At 45.0% G+C, this 24147-nt stretch overlaps 1 protein-coding gene across 1 annotated transcript; it reads right to left on the bottom strand.

Annotated features, from left to right (window-relative positions):
- Positions 1–50: 50 nt before the first annotated feature.
- On the bottom strand, positions 51–21312 carry RPP30 (ribonuclease P/MRP subunit p30). The gene is made up of 11 exons (XM_083443758.1): positions 21183–21312; positions 19935–19990; positions 15682–15738; positions 14476–14550; positions 12801–12872; positions 8965–9054; positions 8124–8240; positions 6094–6123; positions 5532–5569; positions 3896–3975; positions 51–2419 (listed from the first exon to the last, which is right to left on the bottom strand). The coding sequence occupies exons 1-11, from the start codon at positions 21262–21264 to the stop codon at positions 2313–2315; spliced, it is 804 nt and encodes a 267-aa protein (XP_083299884.1). The 5' UTR covers positions 21265–21312; the 3' UTR covers positions 51–2312.
- Positions 21313–24147: the final 2835 nt, after the last annotated feature.

Below are 24147 nucleotides of genomic sequence, written 5' to 3' on the forward strand. Positions count from 1 at the left end.
GAATTAAAGGAGGAAAAGTCAGTGGCAAGAGGACACACACGCTTTGCAAAGTAAACATTTCTGAATGATTTTTAGTTTACTCAGAGATCAAAGCCAAGCCCAATCAGTTCTGCCAAGGCAAGAGTTTCAGGCGGCGATGCACGTCAGTTGCAAAATAAATATGAAATACTTTTGAAGCTGTAACAGCAACACCTGAAGCTACTTGGTAATAAGCAATCCTGACGGTATTTGCTGGCATTCCTGTTGAGTGTTTCAGGGCCACAGCCCACAAACAGCCATTCCTTTATCTTGTGAACCTCTCTGAGATCTTCCAATGAAGGGCAGTATAAAATAAATAAATTATTATTATTATTATTATTATTATTAATATAATTAATGGCACTAGTGAGCAGGCCTTTGGGACACAATGTAGTTGCAATGCAAACCCTTTCAAACTCTTTGCTATTGGGACACAATGTAGTTGCAATGCAAACCCTTCCAAACTCTTTGCTATTGGGGATCTAATTAGATGCAAGGGAAGCCCAACCCATGTGCTAGAATATACAAATTTCGGAGAGAGCATACATTGGTGCTGAGAGGAGAATTAGGGGCAATTTAAAGTGGAGAAGCAGAAGGAAAAGGGCTGAGCACTCCCTTCCAAAACCACCTATCACAGGCTTCCTCAACCTTGGTCCTCCAGATGTTTTTGGCCTACAACTCCCATGATCCCTAGCTAGCAGGACCAGTGGTATGGGATGATGGGAATTGTAGTCTCAAAACATCTGGAGGGCCAAGGTTGAGGAAGCCTGACCTACCCTCACTCGATTTCCTCCTGGGAAGGCTTGCTTCTGGCCTTGGATCCTAGTCGCAAGAAAAGCGGAACTTTTCTGCTAACCTTCCCTTTTCTGCTTGAAATCGCCTCTGCCCACCCTCCTCCACTCTGTCTCCTTTGGAAGGTAACCAGTGTTCCAGAGAACAGTTCTGCTAGTGTCATAATGAGCAGCTCCTTTTAATTCAAACCCTTAATTTAACGCAATAAAAAGAAAAGCTCTTAGAACTTCTCTCCCTCCTCACACACACCTTTGGGGAGAAAGCCAATTACAGCCTTAGGAAACTGAAGATAAAAGGGCATGACGTGGAAGAATAGACATTCCAAGATAATGAGACAGAAAGCACCAGCCAAGTCTTAATTCTCTTGTTCCCGTCAAGGTGAAGATGGCTGTTGCAGAAAATAAGCTGTGTCTTATATGCGTAGGCAACAATCTTGTTAGTCAATGGCAGATAGCCTTCTCAGTGGTGGCACCCGCCCTGTGGAACACTCTCCAATCAGATGTTAAGGAAATAAACAACTATCTGACTTTTAGAAGGCACCTGAAACCAGCCCTGTTTAGGGAAGTTTTTAATGTTTGATCTTTTACAGTGTTTTTAATATTCTGTTGGGAGCCGCTCAGAGTGGCTGGGGTGGGGAATAAACAAACAAACAAACAAACAAACAAACAAACAAACAAACTGGCCCCTTGCTCTGGATGTGAAACAACCATTGTGCATGTTCAAATAGTTTTGAGGGGGAACAAATACATCAGGCAATGGATACTACACTCAGCTGCGATCCATCCACTGGTGTGGATAGGAAAATGGCAGACCACGCTAAAGAAAAACATTGAAATTTACCAGTGTTGCAGCAGGTTTGTTGCCGTTCCACAAACAGCTAAAAACGTAGCAGCAACAGCAGTGGAAACCACTCTAGTTGCACAGCACCTAATGAAAGTTACCCAAAATGTTCCAGATGGTCAGCTCTCCATACTATAGACACACACATAAGGAACAGCTAGCAAATGTATAACCTCAGCTCCCACTGCAGAGTATGCAACTTCTTTCCCTGGGCACAAACAATAGAATATGCTCACAGCTCCGCTGTTTGGAATTCACAGTTGCAACTTGTGACTTTAATTCGGTGGTCAGGTGCCAGGAAAACTCTGCAATCATTTGTGTGTGCGTGCATGAACTGATTTGACAGCGATCAGGGTGATTACGCATCTGGGGAGATTCGAGTCCTAGAAACTTACCAAACAAAAGGGTTGGTAAAAAATAAAGAAAGTCTTCAGTACAAAAGGCTTCATCATAAAAGAGTGTGTCCGCAATCTCCCATTCCTGTTCCAGTGGGAAGCCATGGAACATTATCTTCTGCCCTGGTGTCCACAGTCAAGTCGCTCCACTGAGGCTTCCCCACAATGAATTGTCAATTCGTAAAGCACCCCATTATCATCAAGCCACGCAACTGGGGTATTTTAGAGGTTTGGGGGTTGATGGCTCCCCTGAAAAGAGCCTTCTTCTCACAAAGCTGTCTTGGCTTTTTTACTGACTGGAGTAGTCTCATCTTCCTCTGTGGCTCGGGTTTTTTTCTTGGTGTACACTACGCCAGAGGCAGTCTTCCGGGCTTCTGAAATCAAAATGGAGGGGGACATTTAGAAAGGATCCACGAATTATAAGCCGCTGGCTTGCAAAATGGCACCCAGAAGGAGGCACAGCTGAGTGCACAAGGCAAGGGCTCCACACCACTGTGCTATAGCGACTTAAACCAAGGAGGCCACACCTGTACAACTAAGGGAGCTGATCCATTGCAGTGGCAAGTGCCACCATCACCATCATGGCAGCGTTTTGCTATCAAAAAAGGGACCAGATGAAATGCGGCACATGAACAGACCCATACAGGTATGTCCGCTATAACTAGGCAAGATAGGCAGCCTTTGCATCATTATTAACACTGCGACTAACTGGGCAGGTGAACAGGACAACTCAACTGGTTCTTGCAAGATGCCCTAGAAACTAGGTCAGCACAAACCATTCTGCGCACTACCAAGCTCCGCAGACCTATAAAGTAAAAGCACTTATTTGGAACCATTTAAATGAAGGCAGTGCTGACACATCCCCTGCTCATCCAGGACAGTAGTCTAGGCCAGGAACCTGTGGCCCTCCAGCTGTCACTGGGACTCTAAAACTCCCCTCAGTGCCAGCCAGCATGGCCAAACGTCACAGATGAGGGGAGCCGTGCTCCAACAACTTCTGAGTGCATCGTGCCAAGCAATCCTAGTCTAGGGAACACGGCGTTTTAAATGCCGAACTGCAACAAAACCAGAAAAGGTGCTCTGACACTGTTTATACCACTCAGGGTGAGGGCCTGGATGGGTGGAGGGTATGGGGGAAAGATGTTAAGCTACTCAAAAGCCACAGAGTGAGAATCTGTTGGCACAGAGTGCGGCCCACTTTGTGTGATGGACAGAGAAGAAACAGTTGGGCTGCATTAAGTGGAAAAATCGGGTGGGAACTGTTGCTCAAACCACCGGTTGTTTATTCTGTTTCAATCTGCTTGAATGTTTTATTTACTTTTACCTAGGTGTTTGGTTAAATTGGAAATAATTTTGATGCTGTAGTTTTGCTTGTTTACCTCATGGTAGATTGTTAAATTGTTTCTTGGACCTGTTTATACTTGTAATTTATGTATCTTGCCCCCCCCCCATGACTTTTCCTATGACTTCTGTTCCCTGCTTTGGGACTGAATACATTCATTGACAAGTGGGTAGAAATACTATAAATAAATAAAGCTAGAGTTTTACATTAGCGCAGGTATACTATTTCCCCCCTGTGATTTTAATATGTTACAATAAGACCACATTGCACTTTTTAAATAGACATTATGAAAACATTGCTTAGATTTAGGTGTTGGTGTGACGCAGTAGAAATATATATACATATATATATAGAGATATATATATATAGATATATATATAGATAGTCCAGTAGCACCTTAGAGACCAACTAAGTTTGTTCTTTCGTGTGCATGCACACTTCTTCAGATTTGTTAACTTTGGACATTCTTGCAAATACGTTTGTTATCCCAGTTACTGTTCTAGCTTACCTCCATGAAGCAGGACTGCTCGGCCATTCGTAGAAACTGCTGCCTTGGCATTGCTTTCAGACAGGCCAAACAGCCACCCTCTTTCGACTTTCGTTAAGGATATTCAAGCACAAAGAGGGCAATACATGCTTGAGGCATAGCTAAGCACAGTTCCTCTACCAACCTACAAAAGCTACTGTGGCACACAGGACAGAGTATTGAAGTTGTCAAAGTTCAGCATGTTCAAATCACTCTCAGCTCCCCAGATATTGCAAGGAAGGAAATCAGAATAACCTGTCTGACAAAAGTGCTTTTCAAATTAAAGGGGTGGGGAATCTGCAGCCCTCCTGATGTTGTTAAGACCACAACTTCCACCATCCATTGCTATTTGTCTCCAGCTCCCAGCCAGAACGGACAGCATCATCATTCTAGAGGGCCACAGGTCGGCCACACCAATATTTTAACTTGGGGTGGTTGTGGCACTATATTCCAAACAATGATCTGAACCACTTAGCTGCTTCTCTGGTTACAGGTGTTTAAATACAGATGAATCTTCAAGTAGGTTGGGATCTTTCTGTTCATTTAGTATTTTTGATGCAACAACCAAACATCAGAACCGAAACATCAGCACTAGATACCCGTGGTTCCGGTCTCTTAACGTTCCGTATGACTACAGTAAGCTAGTATACGACCACCGAGCGTCAGAAGAATATATATTTGCAGCATTTACAGGATATTGCACACAAAGGCATTGGGAGACTGTTCTATTTATTGGCTGCCCAACAACAAAAAGGAATCTTGAGGCACTGGAGTAGGAATCTTCTAAACTTTCTTAGAATGCCTTATCTTAATTGGCAACCCTTGCCCATTATTCTAGTAATATTATGGGTTGGGTCTTCTGTTTTCCACTGTTATACCTGTGTGTGGATTGTACAGTGGTACCTCGGGTTACATACGCTTCAGGTTACAGACTCCGCTAACTTGGGTTAAGAACTTTGCTTCAGAATGAGAACAGAAATTGCGGCGCAGCAGCAGCAGGAGGCCCCATTAGCTAAAGTGGTGCTTCAGGTTAAGAACAGTTTCAGGTTAAGAACGGACCTCTGGAACGAATTAAGTACTTACCCCGAGGTACCACTGTATGGTTTTTAAAAAGGGCTTTTAAAAGAGAAAATGTTGAATGTCACTCCCAACCCTAAACTATCAATCTGTCCTTGCTGAATCCTGAAGGTCCACCGTCAGCCAGGACCCATTTGGCTCACTGTGCAAGAAAACCCCAGGAGATTATTTCCCCCCTTGCCTCCCTAGTCCTTCTCTTTTTCAGCTCCATGCTCCTTCTACACCACCCTTCATAGACACCCTCCTTTTCAAATCACTGCTTTGTCTTCCTCCTCCATTTCCAGCTACTTTCTCACCCTCCTAGCACTGCTTCAGCCTCACACCTTGTCTCCTGCCATCACTACACAGCCCTTCCTTGTATCTGAGCTCTCTTGCGTTGTTTCCTCTCCAAACAAACTGACCTTTCACTCCTCTTGCAAAAAGCAGGATCATTTGTGAGCATTCTGTTGCTGACAGTTTTACCCTTTCAAGGAGAGGCTAACAGCTGTATCCCAGACAGCAAAGTTCTGAAGGTCCTAACAAACACACTTGAAAAGGATACAGGTTCGCCACATCGTACGGACCTCGTAGCTGTAGAGGCTGCAACGGAAGAGAAAGCCATTAAGCATGCGGATGCTAGGTGACAAATACACAATTGTATATGCTAGGGCACTGTTCTTCACCTTTGAGCCCCCAAATGATGCTGGACTCCCAACCCCATTGGTCTGAGTCTGCCTGGTCAATGACCAGGGATTAGCCGTGCCTAGGAGTTGCTAGAAAAGGACCAAAGAAATACCAAATTTTAGGTAAAGGCGTTTCCCCAAACGAAATGGAGTGTGTGGGAAGACATGTGTGTGCAAATGCTTCTTGGTTAGCAAAAGATAAATGCAAAGGAATGATCACTCAAAAGGAAGCCAGGAAGCTACCAGAGCCAGATCCTTGGCACATTTAGCTCAGTATTGTTTTCAATGACTTGGAAGCAGCTCTCCAGGATTTTAGAAAGGAAGCAACCCCAGTTCTAATGGAAGATGTCATGGATCAAACCTGTGATTTTCTGCAGGCAAATGAAGCACAAATGTGAAGCACCCATTAGTCATTGCAGGATTACACACACACACTCTTACCTTTTCTGCTGCACTGGATAAAATTATATTCTAGGAAATAAGGCAACACAAAAAGCTAATTAGTGGAAGTTTCTGAATGCATTCTCTTTCTTCTTCGAAAGGCTTTCCCCAATGCAGAACCACCATGTGGACACAAAACGGCACATTATATACACACCCACCCTCTGAGCAGCCTTGTGCACTGAAGAGCACAATTCACTGTGCAGATTTCACTGGGAGGCAAACATGCCATATACACCTTCCTCACAAACTAATGAAGAACACCAGGGGTGGGGGTCGGGGACGAGTCCTGTGGGCACAGGGGAAAGGGCAAGACAAGCAAATCATTCAATAATGGTGATTAATCAAACCGAGACACTGCTATAGTGCACTTGAATCAGGATTCTCTTAAGCTGCTTGGACTGAGCGGTTACAAGTCAATGTGCTGCAGAGATTTGAGAGGTGAAGTAGGAGTTAATAGGCCAGGCTTCAAAGCCCTCCTTAGTCATGAAGTTGCTTAGCCTAACCTACCTCGCAAGGTTGTCGTAAGGATGAAATCGTGTGTGTATGTACATGCCTATGTGTTGGGGTGGGTGGGGCAGAACCCATATACAGCCGTACCTGTTCCGGAAGTCCGTTCGACTTCCGAAATGTTCGGAAACCAAATTGCGGCTTCTGATTGGCTTCAGGAGGCTCCTGCAGCCAATCGGAAGCCCCATCGGACGTTCAGCTTCCAAAAGAACGTTTGAAAACCGGAACACTAACTTCTGGTTTTCAATCATTGGGGAGCTGGAACGCTCAACTCCCAAGGCGTTTGGGAGCCGAGATATGACTGTATGCTGCTTCAGCTCCAGAAGGGAACAGTGGGCTATAAATAGTAAAAAGAATGGCATGGACTTTGGAGAATATATTCTCAGAAAAAAACTGGAATAGGTTATGTTATTTCATGCAAACCTGACTCATCCTAATTCAAAACCACAACATCCACGACCGGCAAGAACAAAATGATGAACAAGACAAGCACCCATTCTGCTTTTGCTTGTCATGGGCAGGGGGGTGGTAGTCTGGGGCCCATCAGCTGGGGATGAAATGGGCCCCCACCCACACAAGATAGAACTTTGCTGACCCCACAGGTATGCAGAGAAATATTGGTCTGCCAATTAAAAGAAAGAAGCACAGGATCCATTCTCGGTGGCTTTCGGGACCTATGAAATATTTAGCATCTTAGCTGAAGCAGAAGAATGGGGGAGGGGTTGGCCTACTTGAGAAGGAGTGGGGAGCACTGGGTCCCCCAGATATTGCTGAACTATAATCCCCATCATCCTTGGTCACCGGCCATGTTTGCAGGGGCTGATGGGAGTTATAGTTCAGCAGCATCTGAAGGGCCTAAGGCCCCCTACTCAAATCTTATAATCTCCCAAAGTTGTGGATTACTCTTAGGACGGCAGCAGGCTACGTATGCACCATGCGGTTAAAACAACAACAACCCCAAACACTTTCCTGTTTTAAATAGGTAGGAAAGGAAGCGATGGTGGGCCTCTTTTCTTTCTCTTACTCTCCACAACCTCCCCCATGCCAAAAAATAGCCATGAAGTGCTGAGGTTCTGTTCTGACAGAGAGGGAAGGTTTCACAGAGGCTAATAAAAAGGATCCTCTTCCTGAAACCTTCCCCACCGGAGCCCCAAACAGCATTTCAAGGCTCCTGTTTTAGGATGGCCCAAATTCTGCTGAGAAGACACTCTTGTTAAGGGGCAGAGACCCAGACATTTCCCCTCTCCCCTTCCTTCCTTCAACAGGCAATCCGATGTTAACAGTCTGCCCTCCTTCAGGAGTTCCACAGCTTTCCGGAGAAAGTTTGCAAAGTCAGAAACATATCAGTCACACCGAGCTCTCAAACAAGGATCATTTGCTGCGGTGATCGAAGACCAACAGAAGGAAAAGGGGAACAGTTCAAGCTGCCTATTCTTAATTCAAAACAACATTAACTGGAGGGGGGGGGGGAAGTTCTGACGAAAAAGAAGTGGGGCAAACCTGCTCCTTTTGAGCCTCACCTTCCCTCGGCAGATCTGCATCAGGCTGAGCGCATTTGAAACCGTGTATCTCCTCATTGTGGAGTCTTTGATGGCAGGCACATAAATAAGTTCAAAGTAGATGCCTCGATCTATTGCCTTCACATGAAAGAAAAGCAAACAGACGCTGAAGGGAGTTTGACACAGTCAACGTCTCACAGCTATTGTATATTATGGATGTGTTTTCCCCGCTGTCTCGTCTCCTCCAAAAAGCAGAGGCATCCAGTGGGACAAAGTTAATGGCTCTCTAGAAAAGCAAAAGTCCCTCCTCCTCCTCCTCTGATACACATAACATAAAAAGGACACAGTATTCCATGCTCACGCACTTGGGATTTCCAAACTGTAAAGTGTTTGGCAATTCCACTCCTCTGCAAATCTGGTATTGCTTCTTCTGTTTTTTAAAAAAAGTTTCAACAGGAGAATTTGGATTTTGGCAGGGTGTATAAAAGTCCAAACAGTGCCACAAAACCTCCTGCCCACCTTGCTAATTAATGCTATTTATATACTGCTTAATTACTGTAGAATTCTATCCATTATATTTTACCTGCCCAATCATAATGAATTTCAGGAACCAAAAGAGTCTTATTGAAAAATACAAATTTTGAGCTGTGCTGCCCCCAAATGTGCAACCAAGCATTCCGTTTTGGCAACTGTAACCCTGATTTAAGAATCCATTGGGTGCCTGGGCTTATATATCTGTGTTTCTAACATGATACCCGACCTACTTCTCCACAGAGGACAAAACTGTTAATGGACAAGCAGAAAAACAAGGAGAAAGAAGAGGAATATGAGGACTGCGCACAACATTTGCAGGCCACCTTACCACATTCACAGAGGGTCTCTTGATGTAGAACGGCAGCTTTTCTGTTACGTTGATGCACACAATATCTACGTCTAAGGTTGTGCAGGCCACCTGTATTGCAAATTTGAAAGCAGAGGGTTACTTTCTTTAAAAAAAGGCGGACAGTGACATATGTGCATAGTTTCCCTACAAGTTCTAGTATTGTGCCCTGCAGCAGAATAGCTGACAGGAAAGCAATTGTTGCCCAAGTGTCAAGGAAAGAGTCAGCACCCAAGGACTCTACTCCAGACCAGGGATGGGGAAAGCTGTGGCCTTCTAGGCATGGTTGAATGGTAGCTCCCATCAGTCCTTGCCAAAATTGTCAGCTCCCATCTTCATAGGATGGAAATAAGCGGTTTTACTGAATCGCTTCAGAGTTTCGTTGAAGCGAGAACTGAGTAGATTGGGTGGGCGTACAGAGAGCCCGATGGCTGAATCAAGTGTATGTGGGGGCTGTTATGTTTACGTTATAGTTTTGTGTACTGTGAATGTGTATGTGATTTTGGAGATGGTATGATTATGTGTTTCTTTTTATAAGATGTATGAGATTTCCAAGATATTATACTATAATTATGCTGCATTTTGATGTTTTCCACAGGATCTGCTTTTGGGGCTCTTAAGTTGTCTTTACAAATGTACATTGTCTAAAAACATTTATTGTTGTTTAATTACGTTACTTAAAATGTGGAAGCGCTGTGAGGTACAGAATGCAGAATCCGAACTGTATTTCTTATATCGGTACCATTTTGTTGAGATATACAAGCTGCTTAGAGATTTCTGTTGACGTGTGAAGCGGTATATAAACTAAACGAAGCCCAACAGCACCTTGGAGACCACAGGTTCTTCATCCGTGCAATGGACCTAGTGTATTCTTCCAGCATTGCATGTTGAGGTCAGGGCGGAAAGGGGTTAATCAGAGCAGCATCCAAAGAGCAGAGATCTCATACGCTTAATGATGGTATGTAAAACCCTGGAGCAAACTATCAGTACCTCAAACTGCTGAGAGGAAGGAAGGAATATTTCTGAGCCAAAAGATGAGGGAGGTTCTCTTTGAACACCTCACTGAGCTGCAGCCCTTAGGAATATCCGTTTACCACCCCCCATCACACATTCCTCACGAGTCCCAAAACTTTGGGGAGGTAGTCTAACGGAGACGAAGGAATGCAAAGGAGGAATCCAACTAAAAAAGGTTATGTTCCAGAGAATTTGGAAAGCACACCCACTCCCTTCATATAATATCAAAACGTAGTATATCTATAGGCTTTCCCCTCTTGAGCGTCACATACAGTGATCCTTACAATAACCCTGTAAGACAGGACAGCATTGCAGAAGAGAGGCTAGGACAGAGGATGTAGTTTGTCCAAGGACCCTCAGGCAGTGTCTAGGGCAGTGTTAAAGCTCGACAGCCAGCAATTTCCTTGCCACCAGAAAGAAAACTCAGCTGATTCCGTTCTTGAAACCGTGGCAACATAATTATTCACACCATCAAAAGGAATCTTAAACAGAATCTGCATCAGCCAGGGACACAAAACCCACAAGAAAGGGAGCTCTTCAAACTGCAGCAGCAGCAGCAAAGCTGGCCAACATTTGTCCAGAACGACGATGTTAGAAAAGAAAACTTAGCCACTGGCTTTTGTACAAACTCTCAATTTTTCCATGACTTGTAGGGATTTAAAATACTAAGTATGCAGAGAAAAGAAAACCTTGGGGGTAGGGGTGAGGGCAAGGTGGGAAGAATGCTGAAATATGGCCTATTATCCTGGAAAAATTATTTCCTTCCTTTAACAAGAGGCAACGCTGCCATCTGCTGGAGACAGGACTGCTCTCCATACCAAATATACAACTTGAAAAGTCCATCTACTTCCTGCCCCAGTGTGCAACTGTTGTACGTTTACAGTTTAAAAACCCCATATTGTTGCTAGATAAAGAATAGCAGTATTTTTTCTCTTGCCTTGGCATTCACCCAAGAAGCAGCGTTCAGGGAAATCTCTCCTCACATCAGAAAGAACAGAAATCTCCATTAGATCCCTGCTTGTCAATCACTACAAGAAGCAGGAGTAGCATGCATGTAACCCTGCGGGATGCATTCCCTTTGTGGGTATAAACCTTCTTGCAGTGGGAAAGACAAAAGGTTGGGACAATGGACATGACTCCAACCTCTGTAGAACAGGCTACATCAGAGATTCTCATGCAGGAGAGCAAACAAGAGTCACTCTCACAGTTCAAGGCCCTTGAGGAGGCAGAGAAGTGAAGGGGGTAGCCTAGAGAGAAGGCTGGTGGCCTGGGGAGAGTCTCAGCAGCTGGATACGAGGTCTGAAGGGCCAAATGTGGCCTGTAGGCCCAAGACTTCCCAGCCCGATATAGCACTCTGAACACTTCAAAGCCCCTCACAAATGTGTTTGGACAACAGTATCTTGGATTACCAAGCCAATATGAAGGAAGCACATGTCCGCCTGCAGTTTTTTGTTATACCCAGTCCAGGAAACTGTGGTTAATAGTTTCAGAATGAGCCCAGATATGAAGGCAATGTCGTCCAATAGCTTTGAAACCTGGCTTGTTTTGATGCTTTGACCATAATTTCCTGGCTCACACGTAATGTGAAACAATGGGTAATACCCACCAAGTCCTACTTGGAAGACATCCATCAAAAACAATGGGCCTAAGTGGGCTAGCACTGCCTTGCACTCCGTCATTAATGGAAGACTTTTCAGTTTGTTCCTTCGCTCATGTGAAAGGATGAACAAAGCAGGGGTGTGCAGGGGCACAACGCTTGCAAATATCTTGGATTATTAAACAGAGACAAAACTGGACATGCTCAAATATTCTCAGTGGTCTTACAAACCACCCTGTAAAGGAGGTCCATATTACAGAAAACCAAGGTTGAGAAAACAAGAGTTACGTCTAAATCGTTCATGACCAGTAAGAGACCTGAATACATTCCTAGCTTCCAATGCCCTACAACTTTTGCCAGTGTGCAATTCATACTGACTAGCCTGTGGGGCCTAATTTGGCCTGCCTGACACCTGGAGTTGGCTTGCCAGGCAAATCACAGCCAACTTGTCCCACCTTCAAGCTGTTACTAGAATGAAGGAATTCAGGAGCACACTTGAAGCACACTCCTGATTCCATCTTTAAACTGCTGGCTTGAATTAAACTCTTCAAGGAAGAGGATCTTCCTCATCAGATGCAGCTTGAGCTGTGGCCACCAAGGAAAAATGTCCCTTTGGGTCATCTGACATCACTGTGATGTCAGATGACTGACAAGCAAACAGCTTTCAGAGGGCCCGTCTTAGCGAAAACACAGAGCAAGTCAATAATCTGCAAGTGCCTTGGGGAGAGTCACTCTTGGGCATGGGTAGGCAAACTAAGGCCCAGGGGCCCGATCTGACCCAATCGCCTTCTAAATCTGGCCAGTGGATGGTCCAGGAATCAGTGTGTTTTTACATGAGTAGAATGTGTACTTTTATTTAAAATGCATCTCTGGGTTATTTGTGAGGCATAGAAATTCATTCATTCCCCCCCCCCCCAATATATATATATATATATATATATATATATATAGTCTGCCCTCCCACAAGGTCTGAGGGACAGTGGACTGGCCCCCTGCTGGAAAGGTTTGCTGACCCCTGCTCTTGGGCATCAATCACTGAGCTGCCCATTGGCAGACCTGTGATCCACAGCAGCAACTACACCACATGAAAAAATAAAGAGTAAGATCAGGCATTAGCAGTGCCATTAGCAGCTTCTGAGTTTTTGCAACTTCCTTCACAATTCAAATGCTTGGGGGGAGGGGGAGGGAAGCAATTTTAAAAACTTACATGAAAGAGTTTTCCATTCTTAGGAAACACAGCAAAGATGTCATAAAATTTTATGTTGGTAGATGTCGATCTCTAGGGCAGAAAAAAGAAAAAGTGTAACATTAAAAAACAACAACATTTTTCAGACTAGGCATTTAAGCTGGTGCTTTAAGTCTGGCCATAGCCCATCTCAGCCAATGCCCCAACAAACAGCAGAGAATTGTAACTGAAGGGACTGGAAGAAGCTGCTTGTAGCCAACGTGTCTCCTCCAGCACTTTAAATCCAATGCACTTTCTAAAGGGGGTGGGGAAAATGCCCTGTCAAAAAATGGAGGGTTTTCCTCTCTCCTGAGAAAGCAATTTGCATTCAAAGCGCTGGGGGAAGAGTTTAGAATACAATCTGCTTTCTCTCCATCGGGGAAAATGCTGTTTTCAAGCATGTTGGCTCCCAGAGAAGAGCTCACCGCTAAGACTACAAACCTTGGCTACAGATCGTGGTTGAGGAAGAGACACTTTAACCACAATACCAGGTTCGGATGATACACTAAGCCAAACCTTGACTTAGCTCCTGCGCTGTGCTAACAGAACTGGAGGCAAGCAAAGCAGGCTTGAATGCCTCTGAGTGGGCACATTTGCACAGTCCTGGTAAATTTGGTTTACCAAGTAAACCATGGTAAATTTGGTTTACCATGGTGTGCAAGCGAGGCCAGTTTTTCCACTGCTCATGAAGGCAGATTGCCGGTTGATCCATCCAACATTGGCTAGATGTAGGCCTTTTTTCATCTGGCCTGGGAGGGAGATGCCCTGATTGACTCCAGCTACAAAAAACTGAAGCTGCTTCTTCAGCACAAGGTTCACTTGTAGACAACCATTTTCCTGAGAGAAGTTAGTATCTTCAAATGGGCAAACAAAGAAGTTTTTACTGCGGTTTCCGCCCCAGATTGCCAGTGTAACATTTCTTCCATAAATAACGAAAAGATGTGCTGGCAGGCACATTAGTAAAATTATATTGTGAACTAGTACCTTTGGTAGACATTTATGAAGGTGGTGGTGATGTTCCATGCCTTGCCAACCATTCTGACAATTCTAGAGCATTTATTACTCAAGAACTATGGATTTTCTTCACTGTCTGCAAATTTGACTAGACTTTTAAAAAACTACAAATTTAGACATTGAGGGCCATTCAAATTTCTTGTGGAAGAGAGTTCCAGAGGTCAGCAAAGTTGTAAGGTAAAGGTAAAGGGACCCCTGACCATTAGGTCCAGTTGTGACCGACTCTGGGGTTGTGGCGCTCATCTCGCTTTATTGGCCGAGGGAGCCGGCGTACAGCTTCTGGGTCATGTGGCCAGCATGACTAAGCCGCTTCTGGCGAACCAGAGCAGTGCATGGAAACGCCGTTTACCTTCCTGCCGGAGCGGTACCTATTTATCTACTTGCACTTTGATGTGCTTTTGAACTGCTAGGTTGGCAGGAGCAGGGACTGAGCAACAGGAGCTCACCCCGTCGCGGGAATTTGAACCACCGACCTTCTGAACGGCAAGCCCTAGGCTCTGTGGTTTAACCCACAGCGCCACCCACATCCCCTACAGCAAAGTTGTAGTCTATCACTATAAAGCACAACAGATTCTAAGCCACTCTTCTTCTTCTTCTTCCTTCTGTGAAATAGAAAAGGTTGTGAACTGCATCATAAGCTTACTAGAATATTGCAGTGCGATGGATCAGAAACAACAAGTGTTAGCCTTGATAAAATCTTAATTGGCTTGGATTTCCCCTGCAAAGAAGAAGAGAAGCCGCCGTGAGGAAAAGGAGTGAAACAGAAACCTTGGCAACATGCCTCCTACTCATCATTAATACAAAAATGAAGAATGATGCTGTGTTCAGAATTGGTGCCCACACAAATCTTGTATCTTTGCCCTTTCTTTAATTCGTCAGGAGTGTTGGCAACCAAGGTCTATTTTTAGTCAGACAAAAGGGCTATAACTGTGCTGTTCATGGTCAAGTAATAAGCCCTTACACCGAGGACTGAAGGACTCTCTCCTGGTGGAGAACTCGGTTTTCACTAAAGACGCTTATAACTGCTGCAGTTAAGCAGCTCCTTGCTTACAAGCCCACTTCTAACAACTTCACTCAGAATTACCCTTAAATTGCAATCCATCAATGGAAAGTGAGACAGTTGAACATTTCTGCTAATTACCCCCCTGCTTCCTTGCTGCAATGTACTCTACGTGGGGCTACCTTTAAAGGTGACCTGGAAACTACAACTAATCCAGAATGCGGCAGCTAGATTGGTGATTGTGAGCAGCCGCCGAGTCCACGTAACACCGGTCTTGAAAGACCTACATTGGCTCCCAGTACGTTTCCGAGCACAATTCAAAGTGTTGGTGTTGACTTTAAAGCCCCAAATGGCCTTGGCCCAGTATACCTGAAGGAGTGTCTCCACCCCCATCGTTCTACCTGGACACTGAGATCCAGCGCCGAGGGCCTTCTGGTGGTTCCCTCGCTGCAAGAAGCCAAGTTACGGGGAACCAGGCAGAGAGCCTTTTCGGTAGTGGCGCCCACCCTGTGGAACGCCCTCCCATCAGATGCAGCTCTGTCTCCCAACACCTCTCAGCACCCTTAAGAAACTACAGTTCCCAGGATTCTTTGCATAGTCAGTACTAAAATGTACAGCTGCTGCTACTACTTTTTCCACGTTTTAAGTAATAGCAACAATAAATCTCAAAGGAAGTACGTAAGTCAAATAAGGAACATAGGAAATGTTTTGATGCAAATGACTCTCCTTTTCCAGAAAAATTCCCCACAGAAAAAAGTTATCCCGAAAACCCACATCACTGCCTTCAATAGATACTCTAAACATGCCCTTGAGAACAAATTATAGCTAGTAAAACACATCTGGACATACCTGTACAAGAGGCAGGGCTGTAAACAATTCTTTGGGAGACAATGGTTTGACAATTTCCTGGAAATAAACAACACACAAACATGCTTAGTTGTTTTAAATGAAGCATGTAAGCAAAAGCTAGGAAGCTATTTTTTAAAAACACACACACAATGATGTAAAGTCGCAACCAAACTAAGATGAATGGGATCTTTTATACACTGTGCTTGCTGGACTGGAGAAGTATCAGGAGGGCCAAATTCCAGAGCTCCTGACAAACATATGTTGCACAAGGCTTTGTCGTGAAGACTTACATTTAAAGTGCATTCCTATACATTGTCTATTCACTCCTGAGTCCAATTGGGTTTAATAGCATTTGTTGTTTTTTTTTTAAATAATATTTTATTTTCCACATTCAATAAACAAAAAAAAGAACAAATCGACAAACACATCAAAAGGAAAAAAGCAAAAGAGAAACAATACATACATTATACAAAAACAAAAAGAAAAATGACAACGGTAAGAATAAAAGAGTTAAAAACAAATATTGTATCATTGTATTCTTCAGCATTAACTTGGGTCTGCGACTTCCCCATGCCTTCCCACTCTGTATTCTAGGTCTTATATTCTGGTAGTAAACTCTTTCCCTCTGGCGTATCTTTGGTTCAGATTAATATTATTGTCTTATTTATCCTTACATTTCCCTATGTCTTGTTAAATATACTTTCCTTAACATTGTCATTTTTATAATAACATTCTTTTACATTCAATCTGATAACCTCAAACGTTCGTAATTTTATAATGCTTCTGTAAATAGTCTTTAAATTTCCTCCAATCTTCCTTCACCATCTCTTCTCCCTGGTCTCTGATTCTGCCGGTCATTTCTGCAAGTTCCATATAGTTGATGAGCTTCATTTGCCATTCTTCCAGCGTGGGTAGATCTTGCGTCTTCCAATATTGCGCGATGAGTATTCTTGCTGCTGTTGTAGCGTACATAAAAAAAGTTCTGTCCTTCACTTGAACCTGTTGGTTTACCATACCCAGGAGAAAGGCTTCTGGGGTCTTTCTAAATGTGTATTTAAATATTTTTTTCAATTCATTATAAATCATTTCCCAGAAAACCTTAATCCTTGGGCACGTCCACCAAAGGTGAAAAAAGGTACCTTCTGCTTCTTTACATTTCCAGCATTTGTTATCAGGCATATGATACATTTTTGCAAGCTTGACTGGTGTCATGTACCACCTATATATCATTTTCATTATATTCTCTCTTAAGGCATTACATGCCGTAAACTTTATTCCAGTGGTCCACAACCTTTCCCAGTCAGCAAACATTATATTATGACCAACATCTTGAGCCCATTTAATCATAGCCGATTTCACTTCCTCATCCTGTGTGTTCCATTTCAGCAGCAAATTGTACATTCTAGACAATATTTTTGTTTTGGGTTCTAATAGTTCTGTTTCCAATTTTGATTTTTCCACCTGGAAGCCAATTTTTCTGTCCATTTTAAATACCTCCATTATTTGATAATAATGAAGCCAGTCTCGGACTTTACTTTTTAGTTTGTCAAAACTCTGCAGTTTCAGTTTGTCACCATCCTGTTCTAAGATCTCCCAATACTTCGGCCAATTTGCCTCCATATTGAGTCTCTTTACTGCCTTAGCTTCCATTGGAGACAACCACCTTGGGGTTTTGTTTTCCAAAAGATCTTTATATCTAATCCAGACATTGAGCAGTGCTTTTCTGACAATGTGAATTTTGAACATTCTATGCACTTTAACTTTATCATACCATAGATATGCATGCCAACCAAATGCATTATTGAACCCTTCTAAATCCAATATGTCTGTGTTTTCAAGAAGTAGCCATTCCTTCAACCAGCAAAAAGCTGCTGCTTCATAATAGAGTTTTAAGTCTGGCAGGGCAAAGCCCCCTCTTTCTTTAACGTCTGTTAATATTTTAAATTTTATCCAAAGCCAAGGGTTTAATAGCATTTGATCCCAGTAAGAGCGTATAGGATTGCAGCTTCAAGTCAGCTTTTTTGCTTCTAACTAGGAAACTCTAACAGCATATAAACATTTAAGAAAATCAGGGCTTATACAGACTCATTTATGATCAGACCCACTGAAGCACTCAGACTGGCTGGGGTAGCTCAGTCAGTTGAGCCCTATGTTGGGCAAAAAAGAAATCTGGCACTAAATGACCCTTGTGGTCCCTTCCAACCCTACGATTCCTTTTTTGTACTATACACATCCCACTGGTTGGGCATAATCCTCCCAAGGTTAATGAGCGTGAAATCCATGCTCATGTGAAAGATGACGAGAGTGAAATGCACTAATGGCTGATCATGCTTGTCAGGGGTTCAGGAGCAGAGGCACAGGAAAGGGAGGAAATAGAGAGCGAGGGGGAGGAGTCCGAAGGAAATGTTAGCGATGACAGCGGTCCGAGGTCTCTGAGTCTTTCCAGCGAATCGGAAGATTCACAGAAAGGGGCTCCCATGGTCAGGGCAAGGGGGGTGCCTAGGGGGACACCCCAGGAAGAAGGGGCCAGAGGGGACTCAGAGAGCAGCAGTTGGAAATCAGGACCAGCGTCCACACCAGAGTGCAGTAGGGGGGAGGAGTCCCAGGCATCGGGATCAGGCGGCGCACTGCCAGCGGGAGGACATGAGTCAGGATTGGCCACGCCTCCATCGGGGAGCGAGGAAACGGTCGAGAGGAAGGTTGAAGGCTGGGCGCGCGCGCCAAGTTCAAATGTACAGGAGGGCGGCACAGTTGGCAGCCCGGATAGGGAGCCAGGTCCCAAAGCCCGCCGAAAAGAGCGGGAGGAGTCAGGGGGGTCAACGTCAGCGTCAGAAGAATCCAGGAAGGAAGGGACCCCGGGGGGTAGCAGAACCCAGAGGAGAAAGGAGAGACGGAAGAGGTGGAGTAAGGCTAGAATCTTAAACTGGTGTACAGGGGGCGGAGATTCAGATGGAGCTTCGCCGATCTAACCCTAGACGTAGAGCTGGGGCGCTGCGGATTGAAAATGGAAACTGTACGTCAATAAAGACTTTTGTACATTACTACCGGCTAGCGTTGGTCCTCTGTGAGCTGGGACCTGGAGCCAGCTCTGACAATGCTCATTTATGTTTTCTGGTGCACGTTCAACTTCAGCCAAGATGGAATTTCAGAGTTTTCTTAAAGACTCAGCACCAGCCTCCTAATATGCGAAGCACACTTTTTATCTCCCGCCCAATCTGAAGCACAGCTAGAAATCATGTGATACAGGAGTGTTTATGTTTGAAAGTCACTGCCATGGATGCTTAATGACTAGTGGATTATAGCAGCCATTATGGCTACGCCACAGCCTTTTTTTGTGTGGCGGCCCCAACCGAGTTCAGTGGGGCTTACCTCCAGGTAAGCATGTCCATCAACGAGAAAAATGATTCCATAAACAAAAGTGGGAGGGAGGAGAATTTATCGAAACTCCTCACACTGCTGAGCCTATTTCCCAATGTGTCAGTTGAATTACCATTAATCTGGGTGTCCTACTACAACCACAATACCTTTTTTACACAGGGGGTGGTGAGACTTCCTCCATTTGGGTAGAGGTAAAATGGTAAAAGGTAAAGGACCCCTGGATGGTTAAGTCCAGTCAAAGGTGACTATGGGGTTGCAGCACTCATCTCGCTTTCAGGCCAAGGGAGCCGGTGTTTGTCCACAGACAGTTTTCCGGGTTATGCGGCCAGCATGTCTAAACCGCTTCTGGTGCATGGAGGACCGTGACAAGTGCCAGAGCACACGGAAACACCGTTTACCTTCCCGCTGCAGTGGTACCTACTTATCTACTTGCACTGGCATGCTTTTGAACTGCTAGGTTGGCAGGAGCTGGGACAGAGCAACGGGAGCTCACCCTGTCGTGGGGATTCGAACCACCAACCGTCGGATCAGCAAGCCCAAGCAGCTCAGTGGTTTAGACCACAGCGCCACCTGCGTCCTGCATTTGGGTAGAGCTGCAAAATGAGCATGTGAAAAAGACCCCTAACCCCCCCCCCCCGTGAGCATGGGCCTCTGGAGTGAGTTCAGTGCCCTTCTTCTGCATGTTCACTATATATACAACAGAGGGAAGGAAGGCACACCTGTATAGTATGTAATTAGCAGCATGATCGCTGCTAGCATACAACCCTCCCACCACTTCTTTTGCAGTCATGTCTCAATTCAGCAAAGTTTCTATAACAGTCTGCTTTGCCGCACCTGCACAAGCCCCAGTAGTGTTTTAAAATAAAAAGTCCTACCTTCTTCTTTTCATCATAGTCAACGACGTAATTGATTGCAACAGTTGAATAGCCAACTAAAAAGCAAAGCACAGGCAATTTTTAATAATAATAATAAAAGCAACAACAACAATGGATAGAATTGAGTCGTCATGTTCAGAGATGCACAACTCAGAGGAACAATAGCAATTGCTATTCAGGATTGTATGAGTTTGTTTGCTTGCTTTCCTCTCACCTCTCCATCCTTTCCTTTTTGTGTCATGTCTTTTTCAGATTCTAAGTCCAAGACCAGGGAATATGTTAGGCAGTTAGTTTTATTTGTTTATAAGAAAGTCTGATACTTTTTTTTGGCTGGAAACCAGGGTATAAATACTTCTAATGAATAAACAGAATTCCTCACGTTTGCTACAATGAAAACAAGCGTAGCTTTCTTGCATGTCAGAATCTGCCAGTAACCCAGTAAAAGAATCCCCCAAAACATTATCTCCTCTAACTACCAGATCCATATTTCAGCTTAGGTCCGGGAGAGTGAAGGGAGCAGTTTCTTAAAACACATCCTACAGACAAAAAGCTCACCGACTGCAGTGGTTTTATTTCCACCCTTCTATCCTTGTCTAGGAAACCTTGCTACCCAAAAATCACTCTTGTACTGATTTTGAGGAGCTAACACCAGGTCTATTTCAGTATGCCAGAAGTTCTCAGGTACCATCAAAGTAAGCCTTCCTTCGGCTTCTTAAATAGAAAATCGGCGTTAGGGATTGTGCTTCTCCTCCTCTGAGCGCATGTGCGGAGCCTTCCCCAATCCGACCATTTAGGGACGACCCTGAAATCCTGGGCAAACCAACAACGTGTCGCCAGTGATCCTTACGAACCATCTCGTCTTGAGGAACAAAATCCCTGCGCCCCCGGGGATCCAAGCCTGAGCGCGCGGGCTGGGAGGGAGCAGAGGCGCGCCTAAGTCCTTGCTCATGGGGGTGGGAGGACGGGACTGAAGATTTGAACTCCAATTAAAAACTCTGTACGTAGCTTAAAATTTTTTTAAAAATTACTCCCAATTTAAGAATGCAGCAAAGGCGCGCGCGCGCACAACCCCGCGCGTTATCCTTTCCAAAAGCGCAGATGGAGCATAGACACAAGGCGACAAGGCAGGCGTCCCAAACCCGCGAGGGGGGCATGCAGAGCCAAGCTGGGGGTGCAGAGCCAGCCATTTCCTCCCCCCCCCCCGCCCGCTCACCGCCCCTGCTCGCTCTTTGCCCGCTGCCCACTCACGGTGCGCTGCCGCCTCCACCAGCTTCTGCAGCGACGCCTTCTCCGCCAAGTGGGGAATATTCAGGTCCACAAACTCAGCCATGTTGAAGCCACGTGGTGGGGAAGCGCCGCTTCTAATACCCTGGCGCCCCGCTGCATGCTGGGAGTTGTAGTCTTTCCGCCCCCTTTCTTTCTCCTCCGCCCTCGTCTCACAGCGGGCGGGGATGTGGGACGGCTCAAGCTTAAAATCTGCAGATTTGGAAGGGGTCCATACCCTCCAACATTTCTCTGATGAAAATAGGGACGCCCCTTTACTATTTATACTCCACACATCTTACTGGGTTGCTCCAGCTTCTCTGGACAGCTTCCAACATACATAAAAGCATCATAAAAAGATTAATTTTTTTTTAAAAAAAACCCATTCCCTATACAGTACAGGATTGCCTTCCGACGGCTCGGGGGTGGGGTAACTCCATACCCTCCAACATTTCTCCAATGAAAATAGGGACATTCTAAGGAAAAGTGGGACATTCCAGGATCAAATCAGAAACCAGGATGGCTTCTCTAAATCAAGGGCGTCTCAGGAAACTAGGAGGGTCTGGGGGTTGCAAGGGCTGCCCATTCCAACCCCCTACAATGCAGGAATCTTTTGCCCAACGTGGGGCTTGAGCCCACGACTCTGAGATGCTCTACAACCCAAAGCTGTAGGTTGCATAGCTCGCATATAAAGACAGGTCGCTGCTGGAAGCCTGAAGAGCTGGTCAAAGTGGGAGACGATGCTAAGCTAGATGGACAAATAGCCTGACCTGGAGGGAGGCAGCTTTCTGGGTTCTTACCTAGCCCTGGAGTCAGTGCTTGAATTATAGAGGGAAAGGGCAGCCTTTAATGACGTTCACAGACTCCATCCTTTCCTGTTAAAGCCATAGCATACCGCCCCCTCCACACCCCTAGCACTTTTAAAAGTCATTAAGGCAGCAGTGCAACTGGTACAGTATCTAGGGTCCCTCTGGCTCTACTGTAATTCAGGCACACCCCTGGAATTCGTTGAAGGTTTCATAATCTATATTCCTACATTTATGTTATATCCCACCTTTCCTTCAATGAGCTCTCTCTTCCCATTTCATCCCCACAACAACTATTTAGTTGGGTTAGACTAAGAGACAGTGGGCACCCAGTGAGCTTCATTGGCTGCAGTGCCAGATGTATGTATAGGCTAAGTAGGCTGAAGGCTAGGGCCTCTAAATCTAGGGGGCCTTGCCACCCCTCCCACTCCCCAGCAGGCAATCTCCCCTCTCCCAAAATTGCAAACCCAAGACTTCATGTGAGGGCAGGGCAACTCGGACCTCTAAGTCTAGGGGGCCTCATCAGCCTGCCCTCTCCCTAGTGCCGCAGTCTCCCCTCTCCCAAAATTGCAAGCCCAAGACTTCATGCAAAGGCAGGGCAACTCAGGCCTAGCAACTATGAGACTCAGGTGCCCAATTTGAAGCAGTGGGGCACAACTTGACCCCCCCCCCCAGTTCACAGCCAAAGTCAGCAAAATCTTATGGATATAAAATCCATCTAGATTGCCCTGGTGTGGGGGGCCCCCTAGGAGTGGCACATGGGGCCCAATTTGGCTCAATTGCTTCAATTGCCTTAAGGTCATCCCTGATGAGACTGTGCAGGGATTGGACTGACAAGCCCTGCACCTCGTGGCACTATTCAGAGTACAGAGTCAAGGACTTGTTTTGAAAATAAGGGGGGGGGCACTTATTGGAAATCAGTTTTTTCACCTCCCCCCCCAAACCCCCCCCCCAGGATGATAAGCCCAGCCACCTTTTATTCACAGTCGCATAAGCACTACACTACAGCATGGCCATAAACCTGTACGTTCAACTGCTGAAACATACACTCAATATGTAGCAATGGAAATTTATGTTACTGGTTTATGAATGAACACTGTGTTTTATGAATTGACTCTGTGTTTTGTGAATTACCTAAGAGCCACCAATAGGGAGCTCTAGAAACTAGCTAACCAGTTGGGTACTACCAAACAGCGACCCCTATTGCTGAAAGCAGGTAACCAGCAGGGAATGCTTCAGCTCAGCCTTTGCACAGTTGACTTAAAATCCCCTGCTGTGCAGATAATGGAGAAAGCTCGTAAATTGTATCCCTTCTGGCATCCTGGCCAACTCTATTACACTGGTGTAAACCCTGGTGCACCAGAAGCACAGAATAGCAGCAAATAAAATCCGCTCATACGTCAGCGACTGATAAGACTTGTCAACCAGTTCTTCCAAAGTCTTCCTAAATTATAAAGCTCTAAAATACAGGCCAAAAGAGAGCAGGTCTGGGAAGAGCGAGGCATACAATGGGCACCACCAGTGAAAAGACCCTGCTCCGTGTAACTCTTGTCCTGTCATTTGATAGAGTGTCCACTTCCCTCCTTCTTGACATGGAATGCTCTCTATTGGAGTCTCCAGGTCCAGCACAAAGACCATAAGAAGGGAGAGCAGGGACCTTGAAGTTCCCAACAGCTGCTAATCAAGCAAGCAAGCACACAGGTCACCTTTGTCACAGTCAGGACGCCTATGTCCTGGCACCCAATCTTGTTTTTGTATAATCTTGTTTGTCCTCAGTAACCAAAGTTATATTATCAACATATACAAGCAGAAAAGTTGTTTTCCTTCATTTGCAAGGAATCAAACAAAACAAAGTGGCACTAATAAAGAAAAGTTCCAGGGTGGCAACAGAAAGCAAACTAAAAAGCTTTTGCAGTTCATCAAAACTATCCAGCAATATCAAATTATAGGAAAACTGGTGCTAGTAACAGTAATCCTTCTAGTTGGTTAATTGGTTCGGCAACTTCCATGCACATGACATGTGATGCTAATTATTTCCCCCAAGAGATTCAGGTGAGGGTCAGATGCTTTGTCAATCCCAGCAGGTATATAAGAGGACGACCCGGCCTGCCCAGGCCTACTGCCTGCCCAGCACGGAAGACTTG

The sequence above is a fragment of the Podarcis tiliguerta genome, assembly GCF_965153285.1.
Source record: "Podarcis tiliguerta genome assembly, chromosome: 5".
Lineage (NCBI taxonomy): Eukaryota > Metazoa > Chordata > Lepidosauria > Squamata > Lacertidae > Podarcis > Podarcis tiliguerta.

Coding starts and splice junctions, on each gene's coding strand:
- RPP30 (XM_083443758.1), bottom strand. CDS start 21,264: ATGGCTGAGTTTGTGGACCTGAATATTCCCCACTTGGCGGAGAAGGCG. Junction 19,991..21,182: donor GGTGGAGGCGGCAGCGCACC/GTGAGTGGGCAG, acceptor TTTGCTTTTTAG/TTGGCTATTCAACTGTTGCA. Junction 2,420..3,895: donor AGCAGTCCTGCTTCATGGAG/GTAAGCTAGAAC, acceptor TTTTGATTTCAG/AAGCCCGGAAGACTGCCTCT.